A 26,687-nucleotide genomic window follows, 5' to 3' on the forward strand; every position below is an offset into this window, starting at 1 on the left:
GACGAGTTACTCGATCGGTTGGGCGCAGCTCAATTTTACTCGATGCTGGACTTATCAAAGGATTATTGGCAGATCCTTTTATATCCAATATCACGAGAAAAGATGCTTTTTCCACACTGTTTGGATTACACCAATTTATGACTCTTCCGTTCGGTTTGTTTGGAGCCCCGGCCACGTTTCAGCACCTTATGGACAAGATCCTCAGAGTGTGCATGGCATATGCCGCCACATATCTCGGCGATATTATCATTTATAGTAATGATTGGCATATGCAACAGCTGAGGGCAGTCCTGAGAGCGCTGCAATGGGCAGGACTCACAGTCTACCAAAGAAGTGTGCAATTGGGCAGGTTGAAGTTAGGTATCTGGGGTTCCACTTTGGTCACGGACATGTGCGTCCACAGGTTAACAAAACCACACAGATTGCAGCCTGCCCGGCGCCCAAGACCAAAAAAGAGGTAAGGCAGTTTTTGGGGCTGGCTGGCTACTACTGAAGGTTTGTGCCTAGCTACTCTGATGTCATCAGCCCGCTGACTGACCTTACTAAAATGGGGGTCCCGATCCTGTCCAGTGGACAGAGTTGTGCCAAAAGGCATTCCTCAAGGTAAAATTTGTTGCCAGGCCTAAGTCAGCGGTGTGGAATATGTGGCATGGGGGTGTGGCCATGTGTCAGTCTACGTGAGAGGGAGAGCGGTAAGGCTCATCACCTGGATCGTAATTATCTCTAACATCTGTCTCTCATTATAGTGATGGTGGAGGGAGTCCTGAAAAGGCACACCAGAGTGTCAGAGAGGGGAGAAAGTAAACAGAGAGCACGACAGCCCTAAACAGAGAGCGTTTATTATTTAAAGTTCAGTTAAAAATTATTGCTTTGTTATTGACGGTTACTGTCAATTGTGTGTTTAAGGAGAAGAATAAAAAGACTGACCTTGAACATGCTTCATTGGCTCCTGACTACTCCATTGCCCACAAACTAAGATCGATTACAACAATAAATTTAATAATTGACAAATAAACTATGAACTTAACACAAATCTTATAAATATTGGTTTCATAAAATGGCTACAAGAGTGATCGTCAGGGACATGATTTTTATATTCCACTATATTTTCAGAGTTTAGACTGGAACTTTATTACCACCTGCTGGTGGAATCTCCTAAATGCAAATGCAGAAACAGATATTACACTTTGCGCTGGGAATACAGGCGTTTCTAAAACGTCTTAGCACAATGACCTACTTCTCAGGAAAATAGCAAATTGCTCCATGCACCACTTCATTCATGTACATACAATACACCAAAAGTTTGCAAGCATACTTCCACAAATAGCGCTAATACTCCCACCATGCCCACTTGCACTTTGCACTGGCACAAAAATTGCCCTTATATTTCACTTAGATCACGAATATTAGATAAGGCATTGCACACGGTTGTTGCATGTTGCTCTTCGCCTTGTGCACTCACGAACTTAAAGCCCATTTTCATACAAAGTGAGGTTGAGTACATTTCTGAGTGAAATGTTTCTTTCATCTCTGTCCTCATAAATGGATTCTGTTGCAAAAAAAAAAACAAAAAAACAATGCATGAGGTATTTCAGAAATATGACAGAATTTTTCAATGGGTTTCTAGAGACGAGCCCTGCGCACAGCTTCAGAGAAACTGCGCAGTCGGACTTCATTTTCAGCGGGCATGATGCAGAACTCCCCCGGGACAAGAGTAAACCGCTACATTGGCCGTCTGATAGAAGCACGGCAGACAGAGTCCGAGACAGCAGACCTCAACTTCATTACCCTCACATACAGAAGCAGAGAGAGAGAGCAGAGAGTGAGTACACATACACAAAGCTGCAGAAGGAATGGATTATGGACAGGGATTGACTGGACATAAATTGCATAGGGATTTTTCACAGTTGGGACTAGAGATGTCAAAAGTACCTGTACTACCAAGTCGATCCTAAAATAAAAAAGATGTCAAGATAACAGTGTTTCTGCAGTACTGGTTGTACTGACCCAATTCGACACCCACACGCCATCTGACTGACACCCGACTGCTTCCTAATTCTCACACACAAATTTGACATATATATATATATAAAAAAAAAGGAATGCACAATTAATCAAATTAAAATTGTGATTATTGCTTTGTGTTGTTATTAAACTGCAAAAGTCTGTAATCTTCAGCCAACCGCTCATGCACTGGAAACTCCACTCTCACTAAGAATCATGCAGGACGTATGTGTTGTTTCAGATTGTGAAGCTCTGTGAAGACTGTGAAGCTCACAACATGTGTAGAATATATATTTATAGAATTCATTCACAGCATTTGTACTTTAACGATTAAAATGGGCCATGTAGTGAACAATAGTGAATTGTTTATCCGGAGGTGTGAAGCTTTTGTCAAAAACACATCAAAATAAAAGCTTACATTAAAAGAAGATCTTGATTAAAAATAAAAGCTAAATGCCTGAAATTGTGACAGAAATATATTATAACTGTATAGTAAAATGTAATATTCACTGTAGATATATAATAATAATAATAATTATTAGCAATAAAATACAAGCGAGAGTGCTGTTGTACTGAATAAAAGATTGGTAAATAAGCAGAGACGAGAAAAGTAATTGTTCTATTTTCATTTGTTAATAGTTTTAGGAATTAACTTTATTAGTCACCATTTTGATGCTGAAATTAAATTCAACTTTAAAAATGTGAATTCTATGGAGCCCTTTATGTGACCTTTTGCGGGGGAAAAAATACAGATATTTATGTGTGAGCACGAGAATCTTTCACGTGTAAACAAGAAAATTGTCTCGCGAGCACGAGAAACGTTCCCATGTGCGTGAGAAAACATTTGCATGCTCAAGCTTTACAATTGCCGGTATATATTTAGCTGTTGTCCGTTTATGTCATTGTTACAGTGGATGGGAATTACAGTGGTGGGAATTTTGGATTGGATGTTTATCGCTTTTTTTCAAAAGGTTGCAACATGGAATAGAGGCCTAAATATAGTGTATTTATGTCATCTTAACATAGATACACATACTCATGCATTTGACCATTATTAAACAGCTTACATCCAGTGAAACACCATATCTATAATTTATACAGAGATTAGGGTTTGTATTTTGTTTTGTAGTTTAATGTTCATTACATGATTTAATTCATCGTCTCATTTTGGTTTAATGGAGGGGCCTCCAACTGGTGCCCAGATTCATCCAAAAGTTCAAGATTTCCACTGATGTGTTACATTTAATGTAAACACTTATCTTTTTTGGCCAAGTTTAAAATATATTTCTATCATTTCATGCGCACCCATGCTGTTATGAATCAGACGAGGGCAGATGAGGAGTGAGGATCTAAATGCAGTTCTTTTTAATGAAGGAACAAACGGTGAACAGAACAACTAAAAATAAAACAACACAGGGAACAAACAAAACATCCACGATGGGAAAACAAATTATAAACATGAAAACCATCCACGGAGGGCACGGGCAGGAACACAATCAAGGACAACCATAACATTCAACGACCAACAACGAATGAACAAAAAACAGGGCTTAAATACACAGGGATGATGAGTAAATTAAACAGGTGGAAACAATGACGCTGGCAGTGATGAGGGCAGGGGATTATGGGAAGTGTAGTTCGGGACAGGTGACGGGAGAAACATAGAGCAGACAACGGGGAATCGTGACACATGCACTCGCGTTCTCCGTGAGATGGCGCTGATGCAAAAGGAAATTAGATAATCTTTCACTGGAAATTGTAACGGGTGAGCACGCCAACGTTTTCTCACGTGCATAGGAAGTTTCTCTTGCTCACGTGGCAATTTTATAATTCACTTGTAAAAGTTTCTTGTGTGCACGCATAAATCACTTTATATTCCCGCAAAGTTCATTTAAGGGGCTCTGTAGAATTCTTAAGAAAAAATAAATAAAATGGTAAAAATATGATTTAGGGGAAATAAATAATTATTATTATTTCAGTTTTGTCCTAAATAGAAACACTTAAGAAACATATTCATTGAGAAAAATTTAAAGAATGAAAAAAAAAAAAAAAAGAGGCCTGGGCTAAGCACTAAATATCCATTGACCCTAGAACCGCCCCATGGTTACATTTACATTTATGCATTTGGTTTTATCCAAAGCGACTTACAGAGCCCTTATTACAGGGACAATCCCCCCGGAGCAACCTGGAGTTAAGTGCCTTGCTCAAGGACACAATTGTGGTGACTGTGGGGATTGAACCAGTGACATTCTGGTTACCAGATTAATAGTTATGTGCTTTAGACCACTACACCACCACCACTCCATTGAATTGAGTTCCCATGTTTACCTGACAGCTAGTACAAACATATTATGTTATTTAGAGGTGTTTGAAACCAACATACAACAACACTGCTAGAGGAAAAAAAGGTTAAAAAAAAAACAAATACAATATGTAATTGGACGTTTGAGACATTTGTGAGGCCTTTGTGTTAACTTCCCTATGTGACAACTGGCGTCGTTCTTCCCTATATTATGGGGGATAAATCATTGTGATATTGTGACGGCAGTTCTCTGCTGTTTTTATGTCTCAGCCCATCCCTGTTTATGGGTAAATGTTTATACAGCATTATTTGATCAATGGCATTAGCAGTAATGACTTTGCGAAATGCGAGGGAGAAGGAGTGAAGAATTTCCTCACATGCACGCCACATCCTCCGCGTTGTTCTGTGGCGCTTCGTGACACCATGTCTACTCTCACTTTCAAACTCCTCTCTACCCCTCATCTTTCTCTCTCTCTTTCTCATTTGCTTTGTTGTCTCTTCCTTTCCTCATTCCACACCTCTTTCCAATCCCTCTTGTGAGGCATCCGCCCTCCCTAACAGAATGGGGGCAACAGTAATGATTTGGGAATATCTGTCAGACGCACGACATACGCACTTTCTCTCACGCTTTTTCTCTCACGTGTGCAGGAGCTCACGGTGGCTTTCCCTGATCTCTGTGGGATAATGACATTATCTAGCTGTTGTGTAGAGAGGGGATGCTGGTTTTTATACTCTAATAAAACTGACACACAAATCGGTGCATGGAGCTCTCGCAGTTCGCACTGGAATGACACAAACACACGTTCTTTGTGACACCTACAAAAAGACACGACCCAGCACATGTTCGCATGCGCACTCACATTCACATGTGGATCTACTAAATGTGTAATTGCTGTGATCTATCAAATTGACTCTGTCTCTCTCTCTCTCTCTCTCTCTCTCTCTCTCTCTCTCAGTATCAACAAGTGTACGATGATGCCTTTATCAGCGCTGTGGTCATCTCTCTCGTCCTCACTTCATTTTTTGCAGTCGTCTATTTTATCATCATTCCTCAGTACGTAACACACACACACACGTTTGTTTTTCTAGCATTGTTGAGACATTCCATTGAACCCCCCAAACGGCCAGACACCTTTACTTTGTCTGCTAGACACTAAATTGATCACACTTTTCATGTCCTCAGAGGTCACTACAGTGCACAACACACACACTCATGCATAATCATTTGCATGTAATCTCTCTCTCTCTTTCCTGTAGGGGTCTTCTGGTTGTGATTCTGCTGGTTCTTTGTTTGAGTTTCCACACTGTAAGTGTGATGTACCTTCACATCACTCACGTGCAGGTAACACACTCACTCAAGGTGATAATAATCCTGTCCTGTCACAGTCCTGTCACTCTGTCAGTCTGGGTTTTTGTCTGACTGGACTTTGGCATTACCGTCCCATGTCTGTCTTGTGTTTTGTTGTCTATCTTTGTGTGAGCTCACTGTTTCGGTTGTATTCCCTGCCGTGCGCTCTTCGGTCTGTCATGTTTCATGTCGGGAGCACGGTGTCTGGATCCTGACTTTCTGTCTGGTTTGGTTTCAGTCTTTGTCGGGATCCAGACACCCATGCTCCATGTCTGCCTGTAATTGACGTGGGTGCATCGCGTTTACGTCATCATCGCAGCATGCGCTTACGTCAAAATATTTTGTCTGTCTCGCAAACACGCCCGGGTCGCGAGCTGTCTTCATGTTGTGCTGAGGTTCGGTCACTTCAGTCACTTTGGTCTAAGTTGTCTGGTGTGTGTGTGTGTGGCCGAACTCTCACACAGGTGTCCTGTATTGTTTTTTTCACCTGTTACGTGCATCGCATTGCGTTTGCTTCGCGATGTTCGCTCAGGTTTTGTTTAGTTAGAGAATGCGTGGCATCACTTTGTTTGCCGTTGCTATGCATTCTCTCATCTCATTTGTTAGTTGGCATGGGCGTATGTTGCCTCATTGTCTTGCCGATGTGCACTAATGCAATTCCGTTGTTTTGTTGTCTTGTGATAGCACATGGATTTGTTTTTTTCTTTATTGCCACATGTCTCTCTGTCATATGTCATACCCTGCCTCCTTGTTTGCTTATTATTAGTTAATTTACCTCACCTGTCCCGTTAACCTGTTTGATTCTTTATTATTCCCATCCCAACCTCGGTCTGATCAGTCCTGTTTCTTGTTTTCCCTGCCCCAGCCTGGATTATATTACCTTTGTTTTTTCCCCTTCGGGGTAGTGAATGTTTATTGTTTTTCCCCCTTGTGGGAGTTTGAGATTTTCCATGTATTATTTGTATTTAATAAATTCAATTTTTTTTAACTCTGCTATTGGGTCATGCCTCTGCATTCCTTGACACATCCCCTAAACCTAAGTTTTAAACTACGGCTCATAACTTGTCATGTACCGTTTGAGCTTCGGACATGAAGTATACCTCAAGCCGTGCATCCTATAGATCAGAATATCATAGAGAATTGTGGTGGGCTCTTTTGACTTGGCCAAGTAAGCAACCACCTAGCAGTAACCCAGAACACCCCACCAAACACATAGCAATGCCCTAGCAACCACTCAGGTGGATATCCTAGCAACTGTATTGGAACATGTTGAAAATCATTCACATTCCAGTGCTCTGGCAACCACCCACAACACCCTAGCACTGTGGCAGTGACTTTTGTATGGGCAAGCACAACTCACATTTTCTAACAAATCTAGTATGTCTTTGCTCTGCACATTCACTGAATTGTGTGTGTGTGTGTTTAGTGCTCTCCTGACTGCCTGACCCTGCAGATCAGAACGGTCCTGTGCGGCTTTCTGGTGCTGCTCATGTACTCCGTGACCCAAGGGTGTGTGGTGAGTTTGTGTGTACAGTTGCAGAGAGTGACTATTGTGCAAATGTGTTTAAAATTTCACCAAGTTGGGCCATGACAGAATTCAGTACTTTATCCATTAGACATTGAGGTAACAGTTTATTTAAAGCCTGCACATATAATGTGTTGTAAATGTATTCACAATGCCTCATAATACACATTTGTAATGCATTTGATCTTTTTATAAATAATTGTAATCACAGTTACTAATTTTTATAACACTTAACCTATGGAGTAGTTATGTCCAGGAGTAAAGACAAATGCATTATAACTAGGGCCGTTAAAGGTAACACATTAGCACATGTGATTTTAAATATGTTGAACACATAATTTTTTTTATGTCGTTAATGCATTTTATCAATTTTATATTATAAGTGTATCATTCTGTTCTCTATGATTTGTTTATATATTTTTTTCAATTGTAAAATTTCATAATTATAGAATTCATAGAACCTCAGCAATTATGAAATATCACCCACAATCGAAACGCACCTTTTGTACATGCACGAATGTGAAGGGTTTTGGGTGATCAGTGGCAAAACATTTTAAAGCTACACTATGTCACTTTTTTTTGTTAAAAAAACAACAAAATGTTATTAATGAGAGAGTGCAACAAAAATCCATCTTCCAAACCATGTTTTTACTTTACCCAAATACTCTTTGATAAACCTATAATAATTATTTATATTTTAGAGCTGTCGGGACGGATTTCGCAGGAAATTGTATACATACGTCATTCGCCCGTGTGTGTCACGTAATATCCGTACACAGATAAAATAAGCTCCGGCTTCTGTAGCACGTGAATGGGAGTAGCTGAAGCTGAAAGTTTGTTGTCACAACGAACAAGAAAAATTGACCATGGATAATTCAGAACGGCAAACCTACAGGGAATCGGCGGTTATAAAAACAAAGAAACCTCTAACAGAGCAGAGTCTACAAGCAAAAAGGGAAAACGTCAGAGTCCGTAATAAAATCAACATCGGCTTGGCTTTTCAGAGGTGGCGACAACTACAAGATCTGAAAGTATTTAAAAGCAACCCAGAGATGCATTTTTTGTTGTAGGGATTAGAGAACGTCTGCAACTAGATCCGGATCTTATATTAGGCAAAGCAATACAGAAAGTACGGCAAAACGAAACAGTAAAAAAAACAACAAGCAGTGTTACACGGGGCAGAATCAACGGCTACACATAGCTTGAATTTAGATACAAGAGGTAAGAGTATGATCAACAAAACATTCCAACATGACAGGCAAAGAAAAACAGACAAAAACATTGACAGAAAAGTGAAACCAACACAAAAAGACTGTGACAGATGTGGGGCAAGGCAGAGACATTCTTGGAAAGACTGTCCAGCGAAAGACGCAGAGTGCTGAAAATGCAGAAAAAAGGGCCATTTTGCAGCTACATGTTGCACATACAAAGTTGACTCTGTCTCACAACAAGAGATTGAATATGCTGAGGAGGAAGACTATGCATTTCTCTGGGAAGTGTTTACAGCTCCGGTTAAAGAATGGACAGAAACTGTTGCAGTGAATGGGGCTCCTGTCAATTTTAAACTGGACACTGGGGCAGCTGTGACTGTTGTACCAGAGACCATTTTCAATGCAAACAAACTTGGTGAGTTAAAGACACCATCAAAAGTACTGTATGGGCCAGGGTGCAACATCCTTGATGTAAAAGGGTGTTTTCAAAGCGTGTTGAGTGCAAAAGGACACAGCTGCACCCAAGAAGTGTATGTTGTAAATAAGCTCACGAAACCACTCTTGGGATTACCAGCAATAGACGCACTAAACCTGATTCACCGCATTGCAGCAGTCACAAAACAAGACAATGACTTCATTACTGCTTACCCGTCAGTGTTTACAGGTCTGTATAACAACAAACTGCAGAAGGATGCAACACCATATGCCCTATCAGCTCCCTGCCGTGTTCCCATACCTCTAAGAGTAAAAGTTAAGGAGGAACTACACAGAATGGAGAGAATGGGAGTCATTGCAAAGGTGAGCAGCCCTACAGAATGGTGTGCGGGGATGATGGTCGTGCCCATGCCAAACGGAATGATCCGTATATGTGTGGATTTAACAAACCGTAAACAAATGGGTTAAACGAGAACGCCACATTCTTCCAGCCATCGATCAATCCTTAGCCATGCTCTCAGACGCCATATTATTCACAAAACTAGACGCATGATCAGGTTTCTGGCAGATCCCCCTCACCTATGAGTCATGACCACTCACTGCGTTTATCATTCCATTTGGGAGATATGTCTTCAATCGTCTCCCATTTGGAATTGTTTCAGCACCCGAACACTTTCAAAGACGAATGTCCCAGCTATTGGAGGACTACAGCGGAGTGATTTGTCATGCTGACGATATCCTCGTCTTTGGGCGAGACAAGGCTGAACATGATTACCGCCTGCACAGTGTCTTGAAAAAAATTCAGTCAGTAGGTCTCACACTAAACTAAAAATGTGAGTTTGCTAAGAGAGAACTGCTTTTTGTGGGCCACAAAATCACAGCCAATGGCCTTGAGCCAGACCCAAGCAAAGTCAGTGCTATCCTCCACATGCCCAAACCAAAGTGTGTGGCAGATTTACGCAGAGTTCTAGGGATGGCCAACTATCTTGAAATTTTTTTACCACAACTGGCTTCATTCACCATACCACTGAAAGAACTGCTCAGACAGAATAATGAATGGGTATAGGATGAACCACAGAGACTTGCCTTTTGCAAACTGAAAGAAGAACTGAGTTCACCAAAAGTGTTACTCCCCCGAAAGAGAGACAAAGTTGCAAAAGATGCATCCTCCTATGGGGTAGGGGGTGTATTGATACAGAAACAAAATGATGGCACATGGAAACCAGTCACATACTTATCCAGGAGTCTAAAAGACACAGAGAAGTGCTATGCGCAAATTGAAAAAGCGTCCATGGCTGTAACCTGGGCGTGTGAAAGACTACGAGGTCTACACTTCACTATACTCACTGACCACAAACCTCTCATACCACTGCTGGGGTGCAGAGGACTTGATGAGCTACCACCCAGAGTCCTCAGATTCTGCCTTCATCTGTTGAGATTCAGTTATGACATCTAACATATCCCAATGAAAAATTGAATCACAGCAGACACGCTTTCACGTGCACCTCTGAGGGGGGATCCCTCACAAGCAGACCTGCAGTTAGAAAAAGATACATGTCTTTGTAGATGCTGTTGTGTCTTCTCTCCCAGTGACAGAATGTCGTTTGGAGAAGATAAAAAGGGCTAAAATATTTGATGAAATCTGTAGACAGGTGAAGGAACACTGTCTCTCTGGCTGGCCCGGAAAACATGATGTGAGTAAAGGATTGAGACCTTATTGGCAGGTGAGAGCAGAATTGACATTGCCTGACAATCTGCTGTTAGAAGGAGACAGACTAGTAATTCCAGTGCTTCTACAGAAAGAGATGCTGATGAAAATACACGACGGCCACCAAGGAATACCAAAGTGTCGTGCCAGAGCTCAGCACTCAGTGTGGTGGCCTGGTATATCAACAGAAATTCACCAGATGGTCGAGCAATGTCACATATGCAATCAACACAGGGTTCCTCACTGTGAACCACTCTTACCTTCTTCAGTTACAGAACGTCCATTGGAAAAGGTGGCCATGGATCTCTTTGAGTGGGCAAAGAACACATACCTGCTCATAGTAGACTATTTCTCTAGATATATAGAGGTGGCTCATCTGAAAACTATGTCTTCGGAGGTCATAGTAACAGCAATCAAAGACGCCTTTGCACGCCATGGCATCCCAGAGGAGGTCACTTCGGACAACGGACCTCATTTTGTGTCACACACATTCCAAAAGTTTGCAAAAGACTGTAACTTTAAACACATTACAAGCAGCCCACATCATCCCCAAGCAAATGGAGAGGCTGAGAGGGCTGTACGCACAATCAAAGGTCTGTGGACTAAGGAAAAAGACCACCACAAAGCCCTGCTGTCTAACAGAGCAACACCGATGGAGCAAGGGTTTTCCCTTTCCCAGTTGCTCATGGGAAGATGTCTACGCACCACCTTACCTCAAATCACAGGGAAGCTGGAGCCCAGATGGCCGGACCTGCAGGAGTTCAGAAAAAAGGATGAGAAAGGGAGGAAACGCCAGGCAGTGAATTACAATTACAGCCATAAGTCTCATCCCTTACCACAACTTCAGCCTGAACAGAAAGTGTGGCTCACCTCGGAACAGATATATGGATCTGTCTACGGACCAGCTCATACACCAAGATCTTACCTGGTGCAGACAGAGAGAGGAATGCTGCGGAGAAACAGAAAGCATCTCCGCCCCATTGGAGGTGTCACTAGATTGGGCAGGGTTTACAAACCTCCTGATAGACTGAACCTATAATATAATGAAGGAAAAGGGGGCTGTGCAATGCTTTGATGGAAAATATCACAAGAAAGTTTTGAAAAAAAAAAAGGGAAAAAAGGGATGTTTTAAGAAGCTGTTTGTTGAAATGAAAATGTTAAGAAACTGTTTGTGGAAATGAAAACGAGTTAATGATAAGATTTAACAGAGTTAATGTTCTATTCAAAGTTTCCATAAGTGAAACTTAAAGGGGTGTCACGAACCCCGCTCCCTCGCTCCGCCCCCTCGAGCTTCCACGCTCGTTCCGCCCCCTCGAGCTCGCACGCTCTTTTTGCTCGCTCAAGCCCTCACGCCCACTTTGCTCCTACTCGCTCACATGCTCGTAGGCAATCTCCCTTCCTCGAGTTTCTCACGCGTTTCCAGTCCCCCAGAACATTATGACCACCTGCACTCGCGTCATCTGCACTCGTCTCATCACCTGTCATGGTTTACACCTGCACTCGCCCCTATATATATCACTACCCTTTCGTCTCACGGTTGTTGGTTATTGTATTTAGTTTCCCGTGTCTTTGCCCCCGCTAGTCTCATCTAGTTTTGACCTCCTCTCGTTCACCTCTTAGCTTGCCAGCTCCCCTTGTTCCCCTGTCTTTTGCTCCCACTTGTTATTCTTATTCTGATTACCCCGGCTTTGACCCCCTACGCTCTCGTTGACCACTCTCTCCTGGATTTGCCCATTTACCCTATCTTGATTCCCCGGCTTCGATTTAACGCTCACCCTGACCATTCGTCACTGGATTTGCCCTGTTTTTGTACTGTTGCCTGCTTTGTTGGAATAAAGCAGTTTTCTCCGACATTGTGACTGTCTCGTCTTGTGTTTGTGTGTGCGGGTTACAAAATAACCAACCCTTACCGAAGACAGTCACAATGCCCCGCGCTGAGGATTCGCGCAGCTCACTAGAGCGGAGGTGCACGTCACATTCGGCGCGAGGAGCTACAGTTTGGAGGCAGGACCGAGCGCTCGCGGCCCAGGGGCAGCAGGTATGTTCTTTGTCTGATTTATGTCACCCTGTTTCACCCGTGTCTGCCCCTGAGCCCGTTGAAGTTTTCCACGCATCCGCGAGCGCCGTATGCTCTCCATCCCCGGAGAGGTTTTATGGCTCATCGGACGCGAACCAAGGGTTTTCCGTGCAAGTGGTTATGTAACTCATAACCCCGTCCTTGACATTATGGAGCCAGCGGCCCGACTCTTGGGTTTGCGCCAGGGGAGGCAACCCTTGGAGGCTTATATTATGGATTTTTGTGCCCTGGCGTACCAGGTGAATTTTGATGAGGTGGCTCTGAAAGACATTTTTCAATTTGGACTGAATGAGCCAGCCTCATCATTCATGCCTGGTGGTCGCTGCTCTCTCAACCTGGCTCAGTTTATTGACCTCGCCCTGCTGTACGCTGGTTCCTCGTTTACTGTGGGAGAGGCAGAAACTGAACCAGCGTTCCATACCACAGCCCCCGTCTTGAAGCCTACCACGGCCCCCGTCTAGAAGCCTACCACGGCCCCCGTCTTGAAGCCTACCACGGCCCCCGTCTTGAAGCCTACCATGGCCCCCGTCTTGAAGCCTACCACGGCCCTCGTCTTGAAGCCTACCACGGCCCTCGTCTTGAAGCCTACCACGGCCCCCGTCTTGAAGCCTTACACGGCCCTAGCCCCGAAGCCTGACACGGCCCTAGCCCCGAAGCCTTACACGGCCCTAGTCCCGAAGCCTGTCATGGCCCTAGTCCTGATGCCTGACACGGCCCCAGTCCCGAGACCTGTCACGGCCCCAGTCCCGAAGCCTGACATGGCCCTAGCCCCGAAGCCTGACACGGCCCCAGTCCCGAGGCCTGTCACGGCCCCAGTCCCGAGGCCTGTCACGGCCCCAGTCCCGAAGCCTGTCACGGCCCCAGTCCCGAAGCCTGGCACGGCCAGCGAGTCAATGCCCATGCCTGCCACGGCCAGAGAGTCAGCGCCCATGCCCGCCACGGCCAACGAGCCAGCGCCCATGCCCGCCACGGTCGGCGAGCCAGCGCCTGTAGCCTCGACCGTCCCCATGGCCACGTCCCCTGTTGGCCGAGGACGCAATAGAAGGAAGAGGGCCCCTTCTCCCCAGTCTCGTCTTGTGCTCAAGACCGCAGAGGTTCCCTCAGAGTCTTCCACAGCTCTGCCGGGTTCTGCTCCGCCCCCAGAGTCTTCCACGGCTCTGCCGGGTTCTGCTCCGCCCCCAGAGACTTCCACGGCTCTGCCGGGTTCTGCTCCGCCCCAGAGACTTCCACGGCTCTGCCAGCCTCTGCTCCGCTCTTAGAGTCTTCCACGGCTCCTCCTCCCAAGCCTCCCAGGGCTCCTCTCAAGCCTCCCAGGGCTCTTCCTCTCGAGCCTCCTAAGGCTCCTCCTCTCGAGCCTCCCAGAGCTCTATCTCCCAAGCCCCCCAGGGTTCTGCCTTTCAAGTCTCTCGAGCCTCCCAGAGCGCCGCCTCTCAGGGCTTCTCCTCCTGAGTCTTTCAAGGCTCCTCCTCCCAAGCCTCCCAGGGCTCCTCTTCTCGAGCCTTCCAAGGCTCCTCCTCCCAAGCCTCCCAGGGCTCCTCTCAAGCCTCCCAGGGCTCTTCCTCTCGAGCCTCCTAAGGCTCCTCCTCTCGAGCCTCCCAGAGCTCTACCTCCCAAGCCCCCCAGGGTTCTGCCTTTCAAATCTCTCGAGCCTCCCAGAGCGCCGCCTCTCAGGGCTTCTCCTCCCGAGTCTTTCAAGGCTCCTCCCAAGCCTCCCAGGGCTCCTCTTCTCGAGCCTTCCAAGGCTCCTCCTCCCAAGCCTCCCAGGGCTCCTCTCAAGCCTCCCAGGGCTCTTCCTCTCGAGCCTCCCAGAGCTCTACCTCCCAAGCCCCCCAGGGTTCTGCCTTTCAAATCTCTCGAGCCTTCCAAGGCTCCTCCTCCCAAGCCTCCCAGGGCTCCTCCTCTCGAGCCTCTCAGGGCTTCTCCTCTCCAGTCTTTCAGGGCTCCCCCTCCCAAGCCTCTCAGGGCTTCTCCTCTCGAGTCTTTCAGGGCTCCCCCTCCCAAGCCTCTCAGGGCTTCTCCTCTCGAGTCTCTCAGGGCTCCTCCCCCCCTCAAGCCTCTCAGGGCTTCCCCTCTCGAGTCTTTCAGGGCTCCTCCTCCCCTCGAGCCTCTCAGGGCTCCGTCCCTCGAGTCTTTCATGGCTCCACCCCTCGAGCCTCTCAGGGCTCCGTCCCTCGTGTCTTTCATGGCTCCACCCCTTAAGCCTCTCACGGCTTCGCCTCTCGAGTCTCTCAGGGCTCCTCCTCCCCTTGAGCCTCTCAGGGCTCCGTCCCTCGAGTCTTTCATGGCTCCACCCCTCAAGCCTCTCACAGCTTCGCCTCTCGAGTCTCTCAGGGCTCCTCCCCCTCTCAAGCCTCTCAGGGCTTCCCCTCTCGAGTCTCTCAGGGCTCCTCCTCCCCTCAAGCCTCTCAGGGCTTCTCCTCTCGAGTCTTTCAGGGCTCCACCCCCTTCCAAGCCTCTCAGGGCTTTGTCTCTCGAGTCTTCCAGGGCCCCACCTCTAGAGCCTCTCGAGTCTTCCATGACCTTTTTCCCCGAGCCTCTCACGGCTCTACTCCCAGAGACTCCAGAGCTTCCTAGGGCTCCGCCTCTCGAGCCTCCTACGCTCCGCCTCCGGAGCCTCCCACGGCTCCACCTCCCGAGCCCCTCACGGCTCTGCTCCCAAAGACTCCAGAGCTTTCTATGGCTCCGCTTCTCGGGCCTTCTACGGCTCTACCCCCGAGACTCGGGGACGGCTGCCCTACTGCTGCCCACTAGATCTCCCGACCACCCGCCTGTCCGCTATGTTCCCCCAGACCTTGCCTTGATACTGCCCATTGACTCCATGGACTGTCTCATTTCCCTCTGTGCCCCTTAGACTGCCCTCAATTTTGTTTGTGTGTTTTGTGGGTTGTCTGTTCAGGGTTTTTTGTTTGTTGGGTTCGTCCAGCACCACTTCCTCGCAACCGAGCGCGGCCGTCAGGAGCCGTCCGTTTTAGAGGGGGGAGTACTGTCATGAACCCCGCTCCCTCGCTCCGCCCCCTCGAGCTTCCACGCTCGTTCCGCCCCCTCGAGCTCCCACGCTCGTTCCGCCCCCTCGAGCTCGCACGCTCTTTTTGCTCGCTCAAGCCCTCACGCCCACTTTGCTCCTACTCGCTCACATGCTCGTAGGCAATCTCCCTTCCTCGAGTTTCTCACGCGTTTCCAATCCCCCAGAACATTATGACCACCTGCACTCACGTCATCTGCACTCCTGCACATTAGTTTCACCTGCACTCGTCTCATCACCTGTCATGGTTTACACCTGCACTCGCCCCTATATATATCACTACCCTTTCGTCTCACGGTTGTTGGTTATTGTATTTAGTTTCCCGTGTATTTGCCCCCGCTAGTCTCATGTAGTTTTGACCTCCTCTCGTTCACCTCTTAGCTTGCCAGCTCCCCTTGTTCCCCTGTCTTTTGCTCCCACTTGTTATTCTTATTCTGATTACCCCGGCTTTGACCCCCTACGCTCTCGTTGACCACTCTCTCCTGGATTTGCCCATTTACCCTATCTTGATTCCCCGGCTTCGATTTAACGCTCACCCTGACCATTCGTCACTGGATTTGCCCTGTTTTTGTACTGTTGCCTGCTTTGTTGGAATAAAGCAGTTTTCTCCGACATTGTGACTGTCTCGTCTTGTGTTTGTGTGTGCGGGTTACAAGGGGGTTAGCTAAAGGTGGAGGTGTACTGATAGGGACTACAATACCCACAATGCATGAGCAGTGTGGTGGCGGAAGGAAGGAAATAAAAATAAAGAGATGTTCGGATGAGACAGACATGTGTGACTGGTACTCTTGCATATGATATCAGCCTTAATGATACAAGAATATCCAGCAGTTATAAAAAGTTTACAACGTTTGACCTTATCAGACTAGCAATCGTTATGTCTAATGTTCACGAACGTTGTCTAACTTTTGTAACGTAATTTATTTCAAAACATCAGTCTTTCCAATAAGTCAAAACAACAGCATAAGATATAACACATACCTGCTCAGATGACATGTTTTCGGATAGCCGTCTTTTCCCTTTCGTTATTTATTTGTCCATTCGCTCTGATAAATGTCCTGTATCCAGTAGACACCGGTGCCTCGAACCACATTCATCCACACAGAGGAGCAGAGCCCAAAACACAGACAAAACAATGTTGTTCCGCAAGACACATTTAAAACAAAAAATTTATTAGTTTTATTTTTTTAACCGCTAGAGGACAAAAAGTTACATAGTGCAGCTTTCATTACATATTAGAGATAAGAAAAATTAAGAGAGGATTCACTCAAAGAGATTTAATCACTTGACAGACATAGTTGTAACACATGATAACATATGATATGACATGAAATTTGGTGTTGTTCATGTGACATAATACATTATACTCTTTAAAAGTGTAAACTGGGACTGTCAATTTAACCCATGATTCAGTGCAATAAATTAGGGTACAATGAGGCTAAAAGCACCTCTTAATGAAATTTAGCTTTTTCTGGTCACAAAATGTATCATGGTAAAAAAATAATATATATATATATATTGATGGAGCAACATCATTTGTGTGAAAAGAAATAAAAACGGAAGGTTGTTTAAATTAAAATTCCTTTAGAATAAAAAAGGTGGTGAGGGAGCCTTTTACCCCACACTTCGGGTAAACGGCTCCCACACTTGGGGTAAAAGGTCCTCAGGGGGGTTATACTGATATAGTGGAGATTCCGGTCCAATAGTTATAGGGCACAATTTGTCAACTAATGCAAATATTTTAGACACCAAGATGCTTTTTTGAGTAACAAATTAAGATGATGCTTACTCAAAATAACTACTTCAGAAAAGTCAACCATTTCCTTTTCATTTCAAACACATTTGGCATTTTATTACATCTCAAGTATTCTATAAACATACTAATTAGTATTCTATGTGTCAATATGAGCCCACTTTGAAACATTTTCAGAACAAATCTATTCGTCCCACTTAAAAAAACAACAACATGCTTAATAGGAGCCTTCAAAAGAGGGGCTTTTTACCCCAGATACTATCCGTTCACTTATTGGACAGTTATTGAAAAATGTTTGATTAAATGACCTGAAACAAATCTGACATAAGTATTTTGTCTAAAAAGGAATGTTAATTTCCATTTTTTCATGATTTTCATTAACTACATACTGTAAACATACAGCATTTTAAAAAATAAATGTAAAAATTATAGATAAACTCACCTCAAAATTAAACTTTAGGCATTACACGCAATAGTCTCATGGAAGAAGAAAATGTTCCAGTGTATAGTGACACACAGGTGTTTAGGAAAGTGCTGTGGTAGTTTTTGTTGCTCAATGGAGCTTTTTACCCCACGAAGCCTTTAGCCCCGTTGTATCCTATATTAAAAAAAACTATGGATTAAAAATATTAATGCATTTAATCACACTCCCGACCATAATAAGGACTTTTCCTACCATTGGAGCAATTCAAGCATGAAGTACCACCTTCATGTTTTTATTAGTCTCAGTCAGCAGGGGGCAGTAAGCATAACTTAAGCTGAACAGACAATGCACTTCTGTACCACAGCAGACAGCTCAAGATGAAAATGCATTCTTGCATTCAAACACAGCTGGTTGGAGCACAACTTTGAATGCAGGGGTCTCCAGGCGTGTTTTTCTACGTTTCAAACTGTGTTTTGATTGACAGCATCCTAAAAGTGCTGTGTTTGTGACGCGATGCAATCAAAGTAAAATGCATCAAAATCATCCATCTGACACATGTGTACATAAATACATCCTTAGAAAAGCCTTTATAAAGTCAACCTCAGACAGATTGATAAATTCAATTGGAAAATAGATTTCTTTGGACTGTAGGCCAGTGATAGGACTGTGTTCAATGAGATAAAAATAATCAATATAATGACTATTTGTATTGTCTCATCAATGCTTTTCTTGTCTGCCGCAGTAATGTAATGTATTTTAATTATGTGAATTATATTTCTTACAATATATGTTTTTATAATAATATAATTATTAATGAATTGTGATAAATACAATCAATTAATTGGCATAGCATGTAATTAATTCTATAAAAAACATTATTGATTGACAGCCCTAATTATAATGTATTATAAAAGTGGTTACAATTATTCTAAAAAGAATTATGTATCACAATATGTATTATAAAGTATTATGAATGCATTATAAAGCTTTAAGAATAACTTTACTATACATATAGGATAGATAGGCTCAAGGTATTACTGAACTTTTACGTTTTGAGTGTCTAATCTAATACAATTGCATTTACCATTTGAATGTGTGTGTTGCTGTACCTACACAGGTGGGATGTGTACCATGGTCACTGGAGGGGAACTCCAGTGTCTCCATGATGATGGTCGTCACAGTGAACGGGACTGGCGTGGACTCTGGGGTGTGCAAATACACTCCATATGTATTTTTATCATGTTTGATGGCATTGCTATCTGTGGCGCTGTACCTACGTGTGTCATCACTACCCAAGATCTTCCTGCTTATCCTTCTCAACATTATACACACTGTCGTCATGGAGACCAGCGGCTATCGGGAGGCTATGGGGTAAGTCATTCTAAACACGAAGATTATGGGATGCGTAGTTTCATATTTATCTATTTAATCTGCCAATGATTTAAGGGGTGTCGTCATACTGTATGTGTCTGTATGTAGTGGTGGATTCTTCCATACATATGGCTATGACCCGGTTCTGGCAATGCTGTTGTTTTCTGGAGCACTGGTGCTCCACTGCAGACAACTGGATCTCAAACTCCGGCTGGACTACATCTGGGCCACTCAGGTGGGTGAAACTATGTGTGTGCATTAGTGTTTTAGGGTCTTTGTGTACTTTATGTGTGTGAGTTTTCTAATGGCTAGGATGCATCAGCCATGTGATTTTCACAGATTTCCACAGAATTGGAACACTTGTCATTCAAACATCCCATCTATGAATACCTCTTCCCTTGCATGTTTGTTTATTAAATGTGCAAGCAGTCATTTTTTGTTTGTAATGCTCTGGCAGATATGGCAGTCATCTTGGACTCATACAGACACATAGGGGTGTAGATGCAGAATGCAAAGGCATAAGTATTCAGTTATCAATGCCAATGTAAAAAGAATGCATTATTCACAGTCAGCTGTAGTTCATTTGTTGGTGAGTATCCTTGCAGACCTACAGTGAGTAGTGTTTGCCTGGTCATGTGACCTTAAAGGGATAGTTCTCTCAAAATGTATAATTGTCTAATCATTTACTCACCCTCATGTTGTCTCAAACTCATATCACATTATTTCTTCAACAGAACACAAACAACGTTTTTTTTAAGGATGTATGAGGTGTTTTTGTACATACAACATATGCCAATGGGGTCCATCACTTTCAATCTCCAAAAAGGCAACACAAAATTAATCCATATGACTCAATTGGATTAAACCAAGCGATATGACTTCGACCTCTACTCCTATGTAGGTTCATAAGAGAAGCTCATTCACAGGTCCTCGCACTCGATGCATGCTTAATCTCATGTTCTCGTGAGAACTGACACATGGACAACACAACTGGAAGTTCTTGCGAGAACATACAAACATATTTTTATCATGTATTTTAATGAGAAATAATGACTGAGTGCACCTTTTTAAGTATTTTGGCTAATAAGATTATATTGTGATGTGTTCTGTTTGAAACTTTTTACAATGTTAAAATGTATTCTGGAGGGGGAAAACATTTTTCTTTTGATTTCATCTGAGCAAATAAGCAACATAAGCAACATAAGCAACAGTGCTTCAACACTGTGATTTACATGCTATTTTAGAAGTAACAGTGCCCTCTGGTGGATTGCTATTTATTTTCTACATACTTTTTTGTAATAATGAACTCTAAACTCTCAAGTGACTGTAGATTGCCTTACTGGAATATTTTCTTAAATATTAACATGTGTGTGTGTGTGTGTGTGTGTGTGTGTGTGTGTGTGTGTGTGTGTGTGTGTTATATTCTCAGGCAGAAGAGGAGAGAGATGACATGGAGAAAGTGAAGCTGGACAATAAGCGGATTCTGTTTAATTTGCTGCCTGCACATGTCGCTCAGCACTTCCTGCTGTCCAACCCAGGAAACATGGTCAGATTTCAGACAGAACTCAATGAAGTGTTAGACAGGTTTAAACACAACATAAAACGGCAGTCACAGATAATGTAACTTCCATAATGTGACATGTATCAGAGTGAAAAAGTATATCAAGATGGATAAGAAGGAGGACAGGACTTGATTCTATCCATCATTATTTGATTGGCATGGCTTGATATTGTTGGCTAATATTAGGATACCCATCCACAAGACCAGTAGAAAATATAGGTGGTAAAAATATAAGAATATATACATTAGAAATTACATTATAATAATAATATATCTGTTATAAATAATATGCACTGATGAGTCATTGAAAATAAAACCAGGAACTTTTGTTAAGTAAATAGGGTTCATTTTAACCCTAAAAAGGTTTTTGTATCCTGGCGTTACAAACATTTAAGAAGCTGTCAGTAAGTCTGTCGCATTTTAGTGAAAAATATTGAAAAGGAGGCCGCTGCAAATACTGAGGAAACATGACTTCGTACAACTCCAATTCCGAAACAGTGTGACAAATGCTAATAAAAACAAAAGGGAGTGATTCTTTTAGTGATCATTTAGTGATGTTTTTTCTTGTGGATTTAAATTTTGTTTGAAAATGTACGGTAATTTCAAATCAGATGATTTCAACATGCTCCAAAAAAGTTGAGACAGTCGAGTGTTTACCACTGTGAAACATCATTGTTTCTTCTAATAACACTTATTAAGTATTTGGGCACTAAAGACACAAGTTTAAGTTTAGAAAGTGGAATTTTCCCCCAGTCATTTTTTTAGCTGCACAATTGTACGGGGTCTTCTTTGCCGTATGGTGTGTTTCATAATGCACCACACGTTCTCAATTGGAGATGGTCAGGACTGCAGGCAGGCCAATCTATTATCCACACTCTCTGCTTTCACAGCCATGCACTTGAAATCCAGGCAGAATGTGGTTTGAAGTTGTCCTACTGGAAAATGCAGGGACGTCCCTGGAAAAGACGGTGCTGGATGGCAGTATATTTTGCTCCAAAATTTGTACATATCTGTCTGCATTTGTTCTGTTCTCACAGATGTGCCAGTTACCCATGCTATGACACATGACACTGACACACTCCTGGCCCATACAGACACTGGCTTTTGGACCTGATGCTAATAACAGCTTTCCTCTTTGGCCTGGAGTACAAAGAGGAAAACTTCAGGCCAAAAAATGCAGTTCCACTGTTCTACTTACCATCTAAGATGAGACAGAGCCCAGAGAAGTCGGTAGTGCTTCTGGACAGTGTTGATGTATGGCTTCTGCTTTGCATAGTAAAGTCTTAACTTGTAGCAGTGAATGGTGTTGACTAACAAAGTTTTACTAAAGTTATCCAAAGCACATGTTCATGATAGCCATTACAGATGTATGATGGTTTTTAAGACTGTGACGTCTGAGGGATCAGAGATCACACTCATTCAGAAATGGTTTTCATCTTGGCATTTGCGTACCGAGATTTGACCAGATTCCTTGAATCTTTTAAATATTTTGTGCACTGTAGTGGGTGAAATGCCCCAAATCCTTCCAATTTGTCTTTGAGAAACAATGATCATAAAGTGCTGGATTATTTGATGAAGCATCTGTTGGCAAATTGACAAGTCTCAAATGATCCATGCTCTTGAAGGATATGATTGCCTCATCTGTTTAACATCTCCTTTTTTACATCGCTTTGTTATTTCAACTCGTCAAATTGTTATTAGTCTTAAATTGCCCCTCTCTAAACTGGAGCGTGTTGCAATCATCTGATTTGAAATGACTGTACATTTTCAAAAAATAATGAAATTGAAGGCCTGGGTAGCTCAGCAAGTAAAGACACGAGTTCGAATCCAGGGTGTGCTGAGTGACTCCAGCCAGGTCTCCTAAGCAAATTGGCCCAGTTGCTAGGGAGGGTAGAGTCACATGGGGTAACCTCCTCGTGGTCACCATAATGTGGTTCTCACTCTCGGTGAGGCCTGTGGTGAGTTGTGCGTGGATGTTGCGGAGAATGGCGTGAAGCCTCCACATGCGCTACGTCTCCACAGTAGTAATGCACTCAACAAGCCACGTGATAAGATGTGCAGATTGACGGTCTCAGACACGGAGGTAACTGAGATTCATCCGACGCCACCAATAGGACTTTGGACACCAATAGTTGGGCATTCCAAATTGTGGAGAAAAGGGGCGAAATAAATCAATGAAATTCACAAGGAAAAACATCATATAATGTGTAGTTGTAGTGCTTTCAATATAGCAAAGGGTGAATGTAATTTACAAATTACTCTAATAAATGCTAATAAATATTTTATTAGCACTTTTCATACTGTCCCAACTTTTTCGGAATAGGGGTTACAAATACAGTAATGTCTGGCATCAATTCACAATCTTTATCTAAAAGTAAAAAGGCAGCATTTTTATGAGAAGGCAGCTGACCTCGAGGCAAACGCTCCTATCTTTTTAATTTTTGTTTCATGATATCAACAAGCTATAAAAATGAAAATAAAAGCCATATGTTAGAAAAAACAAAAACATGGAAATGTATTATGTGGGTCCTAATGTGTTGGAAAATGGCAATTAATAATTTTTTTAGAGGTACCTACATATGCTTTCCCTTTTTAAGGGTTAATTTCATGTTGTCTTTAAAGGGATATGTTTCCCAAAAATGAAAGTTGTCATAATTTACTCACCCTCATATTGTTCCAAACTTGTACAAACACAAAAAGTCGATTTTATTACTATTTACAACTATTGTAATTACAACAAATGTGCAAGCTGTTCTTTTTCATACAAAAAAGTGGATGAATTAAACTAAATGTAATTCACAGAGAATATTGCTTGACTGCCATTGCCACCAGTCACTTTCATTGTATGCAAAAGTTCAAAAGACCTTTTGTGTTCCACAGCACAAAGTAAGTCATAAGAGTTTGGAACAACATGAGGGTAAGTAAATGATGATAGAACTTTCATTTTTGGATGAACAATACCTTTAACTGAGCATCTCAGTTGTTGTAATTCCCAGTGTCACCACATCATGGCAATGTTGTTGTGATCTAACAGTAATTTAGGTGAGAGGTCATCGGCGGTGCTTTGACCATACTGTATGTTTTGATCATGTAAATGAGATAGCATTGTGAGTAGAGTAAATGTCTCTCTGTCTGGCTTTGTGATCTCACTGCCAGGTTGCTTTGTGAGGCCTTATGAATATTCTGAATGCATGAATACGCTCTCCAGTTTGTCATATTCTTTATGTTTATTGCATGCTTAACACATGCTGCTCGCCTCTTTTCCTGTCCAAGACCCTTCCTAGGAATTGATGTAATCAGACATCCTGAAATCTGTTTAGCTCTGAAGCAAGCATCCTCTCCTAAGTGTGGAGTTATATTGCAAACAGTGACACGGAGAAGTGGAAATCTGGATACATACTGTACAAAGAAGTACACACAAGATGCAGATATCTCTGGAATTCTTTCCTCAGTGGACAAATGTTTTCCTACTTCAAGGCTCATTTTTACTTATAACAGTTTTTTTTTCCCCACTGAGAAATGTTTTTCACTGTGACATTTATTTTAAACACTAGTCTTTTAAAGTTCTATTTCTAATGATCCTTTGAAATGTTGAGAACTCCCAAGTATGGCTCCATCTTTCACACTTATAAGTCCACTTATAATATTAGCCAAGGTTTCTTGCATCAAAAACAGCAAAATTTTGTTTTACTTGACCACCTTCTCTCTGATCCTTAAATTAAAAAGGCTGTTTTGGCTATTGTACCATTAAGACTTATATACAGAATGTTAAATAACCTTGATTGCGCAACCTCTCTATACTTGCATAAAACACTGTGGTTCATCAGGTTGGACCAATCTGCTAAATACTGAATAGGCATTGATATGCAAGCGTGGGTGGTTATATGATATTGTAATGATGTCAATACCATGATGATTTCTGAACAACCTGGTTTTGCAGCTTATTTTTCAAAAATGTTCAGGGTGGACTGGGTTGGGGAGCTTTGCGTTGCGAATGTCAGAGTGTGTCTATGTAGAACATCAAACTCTTATTTAAATTATGTATCACATTTCACTCAGTAGTTTTCAACAGGTTTTGCTACAGGATCCAGATTTTTACATTAGACATCAAGTGGCGACCTATCACAGTACCAAAATTGTTTAGTGTACAAAAGTAAACAATTTTTTTTTCTAGCAAACATTGAAAGTTGCTAATATTACCTTGACCTGTATAGGCCCAAAAATATGTAGATTTTGTTTTGTGTTTTATGCTCTTGGCAGCCAATAAATCACCACACAAAACACATTGTGGTTGACATGAACAGTTTATCCTTGTTGCAAGTTCTTTTTTTCACTTTGCATAGATTTGTTCATGGTTTTCAAAGATGAGGGCACATCAGACAACTTGTTTGTGTTGCCATCTGCCTAATTTGACAAGCTTCTATCAAGTGACAGATTACTATTACCAAAATACCAATAGGTAAGTCACCTACAACCTTTGATATCAACAACAAAATATGGGAAATATGTTTTCCTCCCATTTAAAACAGACTGATAACACTCTAAATTCGGCGACAATACGTTGAAATTTCTGCTGTAGTCTCTGCTTACCGAAATTAATTTCACTGCCACTGAGTTGCCAAAGCTGGAAGTGTTGTTGAATGCATAGAAGATGGATGGATGGACTCGTAAGAGAAACTCAACAAACAGATTACTTGCATGTGAGCCATGATAAGATGTGACAGACTACACTATTGACAAAATAGACTGATCCTACTGTGAATTTGGCAACAGTAGGGCAAATGTTCTGCTGCTGAAATCAGTCTGCCGCAAAAGCTGGAAGTGTTGTTGAACGTATAGCACGGTTGAGTTCCAGTTTCCAGGTGTAATGTCTACAGAGTTTCGCAAAAGCTAGTTGTTTTTAGTAGATTTTTTTAATTAAATTACAGCATGTTATACACTCGAAAGGAATGCAACTGAAACCCCAACCCAAAACTGTCAAAATTCCCTGTTATCTTTTGCTTTTGTGCTTTTATATTGGAATTCTTGTTTAGTTTAATGTTTCCTGTGTTCGTTTTGTAGTCCTTGTAGTTTTAGAGCCTTCCACGGCTCCGTTCCCAGAGACTATTCCTCCAATGGCTCCGTCCTCTCCCCCAGAGACACTTCCTCCCTCGGCTCCGCCAGCTCCCCCAGATAATATTCCTCCCGTGGCTCCGCCCGCTCCCACAGAGACTATTCTGCAAGCGGCTCCGCCCGCTCCCCCCAGAGACTATTCTGCCAGTGGCTCTGGCCGCTCCCCCACAGACTATTCTGCCAGCGGCTCCGCCTGCTCCCCCAGAGAATTACCCAGTCTCTGGGTCCACCTTACCCAGGCCTCCTGACCCAGTCCCTGTCCTGTGGCCACCTCCCAGGCCTCTTGACCCAGTCCCTGTACTGTGGCCTCCTCCCAGGCCTTCAGTCCCTGTCCTGTGGCCGCCTCCCAGGCCTCCTGACCCAGTCCCTGTCCTGTGGCTGCCTCCTGACCCAGTCCCTGTCCTGCGGCCACCTCCCAGGCCTCCTGACCCAGTCCCTGTCCTGTGGCTGCCTCCTGACCCAGTCCCTGTCCTGCGGCCACCTCCCAGGCCTCCTGACCCTGCCTTGGCCCTGCGGCCGCCTCCCAGGTGGTCTGACCCTGTCCTGTGGCCACCTCCCAGGCCTCATGACCCTCTCTCTGCCCTGCGGTCACCTGACCCAGTCCCTGCCCTACATCCTCCCAGGCCTCCTGGCCTGGTCCCCACCTTGAGGTCATCCTCTTGGTCTCCTGGCCGTCCCCTGGATCTGCTCTGGTCTCCTGGCCGTCCGCCAGATCTGCTCTGGTCCCCTTGGTCTCCCAGCCCTCTGCCTGATCTGCTTTGGTCCCCTTGGTCTCCTGGCCATCCCCCGGATCTGCTGTGGTTCCCTTGGTCTCCTGGCCATCCCCCTGATCTG

At 43.5% G+C, this 26,687-nt stretch overlaps 1 protein-coding gene across 1 annotated transcript in view; it reads left to right on the plus strand.

Moving 5' to 3' along the window:
- LOC127624273 (adenylate cyclase type 1-like) overlaps window positions 1–26,687 on the plus strand; it is a 62,703-nt gene that overhangs the window by 25,192 nt on the left and 10,824 nt on the right. The window contains exons 9-15 of the mRNA XM_052099017.1: window positions 1,628–1,822; window positions 5,263–5,360; window positions 5,564–5,648; window positions 7,081–7,170; window positions 18,927–19,180; window positions 19,289–19,415; window positions 20,610–20,726. Of these exons, the coding sequence (XP_051954977.1) occupies window positions 1,628–1,822; window positions 5,263–5,360; window positions 5,564–5,648; window positions 7,081–7,170; window positions 18,927–19,180; window positions 19,289–19,415; window positions 20,610–20,726 (966 nt within the window). The remainder of the gene's footprint in view (window positions 1–1,627; window positions 1,823–5,262; window positions 5,361–5,563; window positions 5,649–7,080; window positions 7,171–18,926; window positions 19,181–19,288; window positions 19,416–20,609; window positions 20,727–26,687) is intronic.

The sequence above is a fragment of the Xyrauchen texanus genome, chromosome 30, assembly GCF_025860055.1.
Source record: "Xyrauchen texanus isolate HMW12.3.18 chromosome 30, RBS_HiC_50CHRs, whole genome shotgun sequence".
In the NCBI taxonomy this organism is placed as follows: domain Eukaryota; kingdom Metazoa; phylum Chordata; class Actinopteri; order Cypriniformes; family Catostomidae; genus Xyrauchen; species Xyrauchen texanus.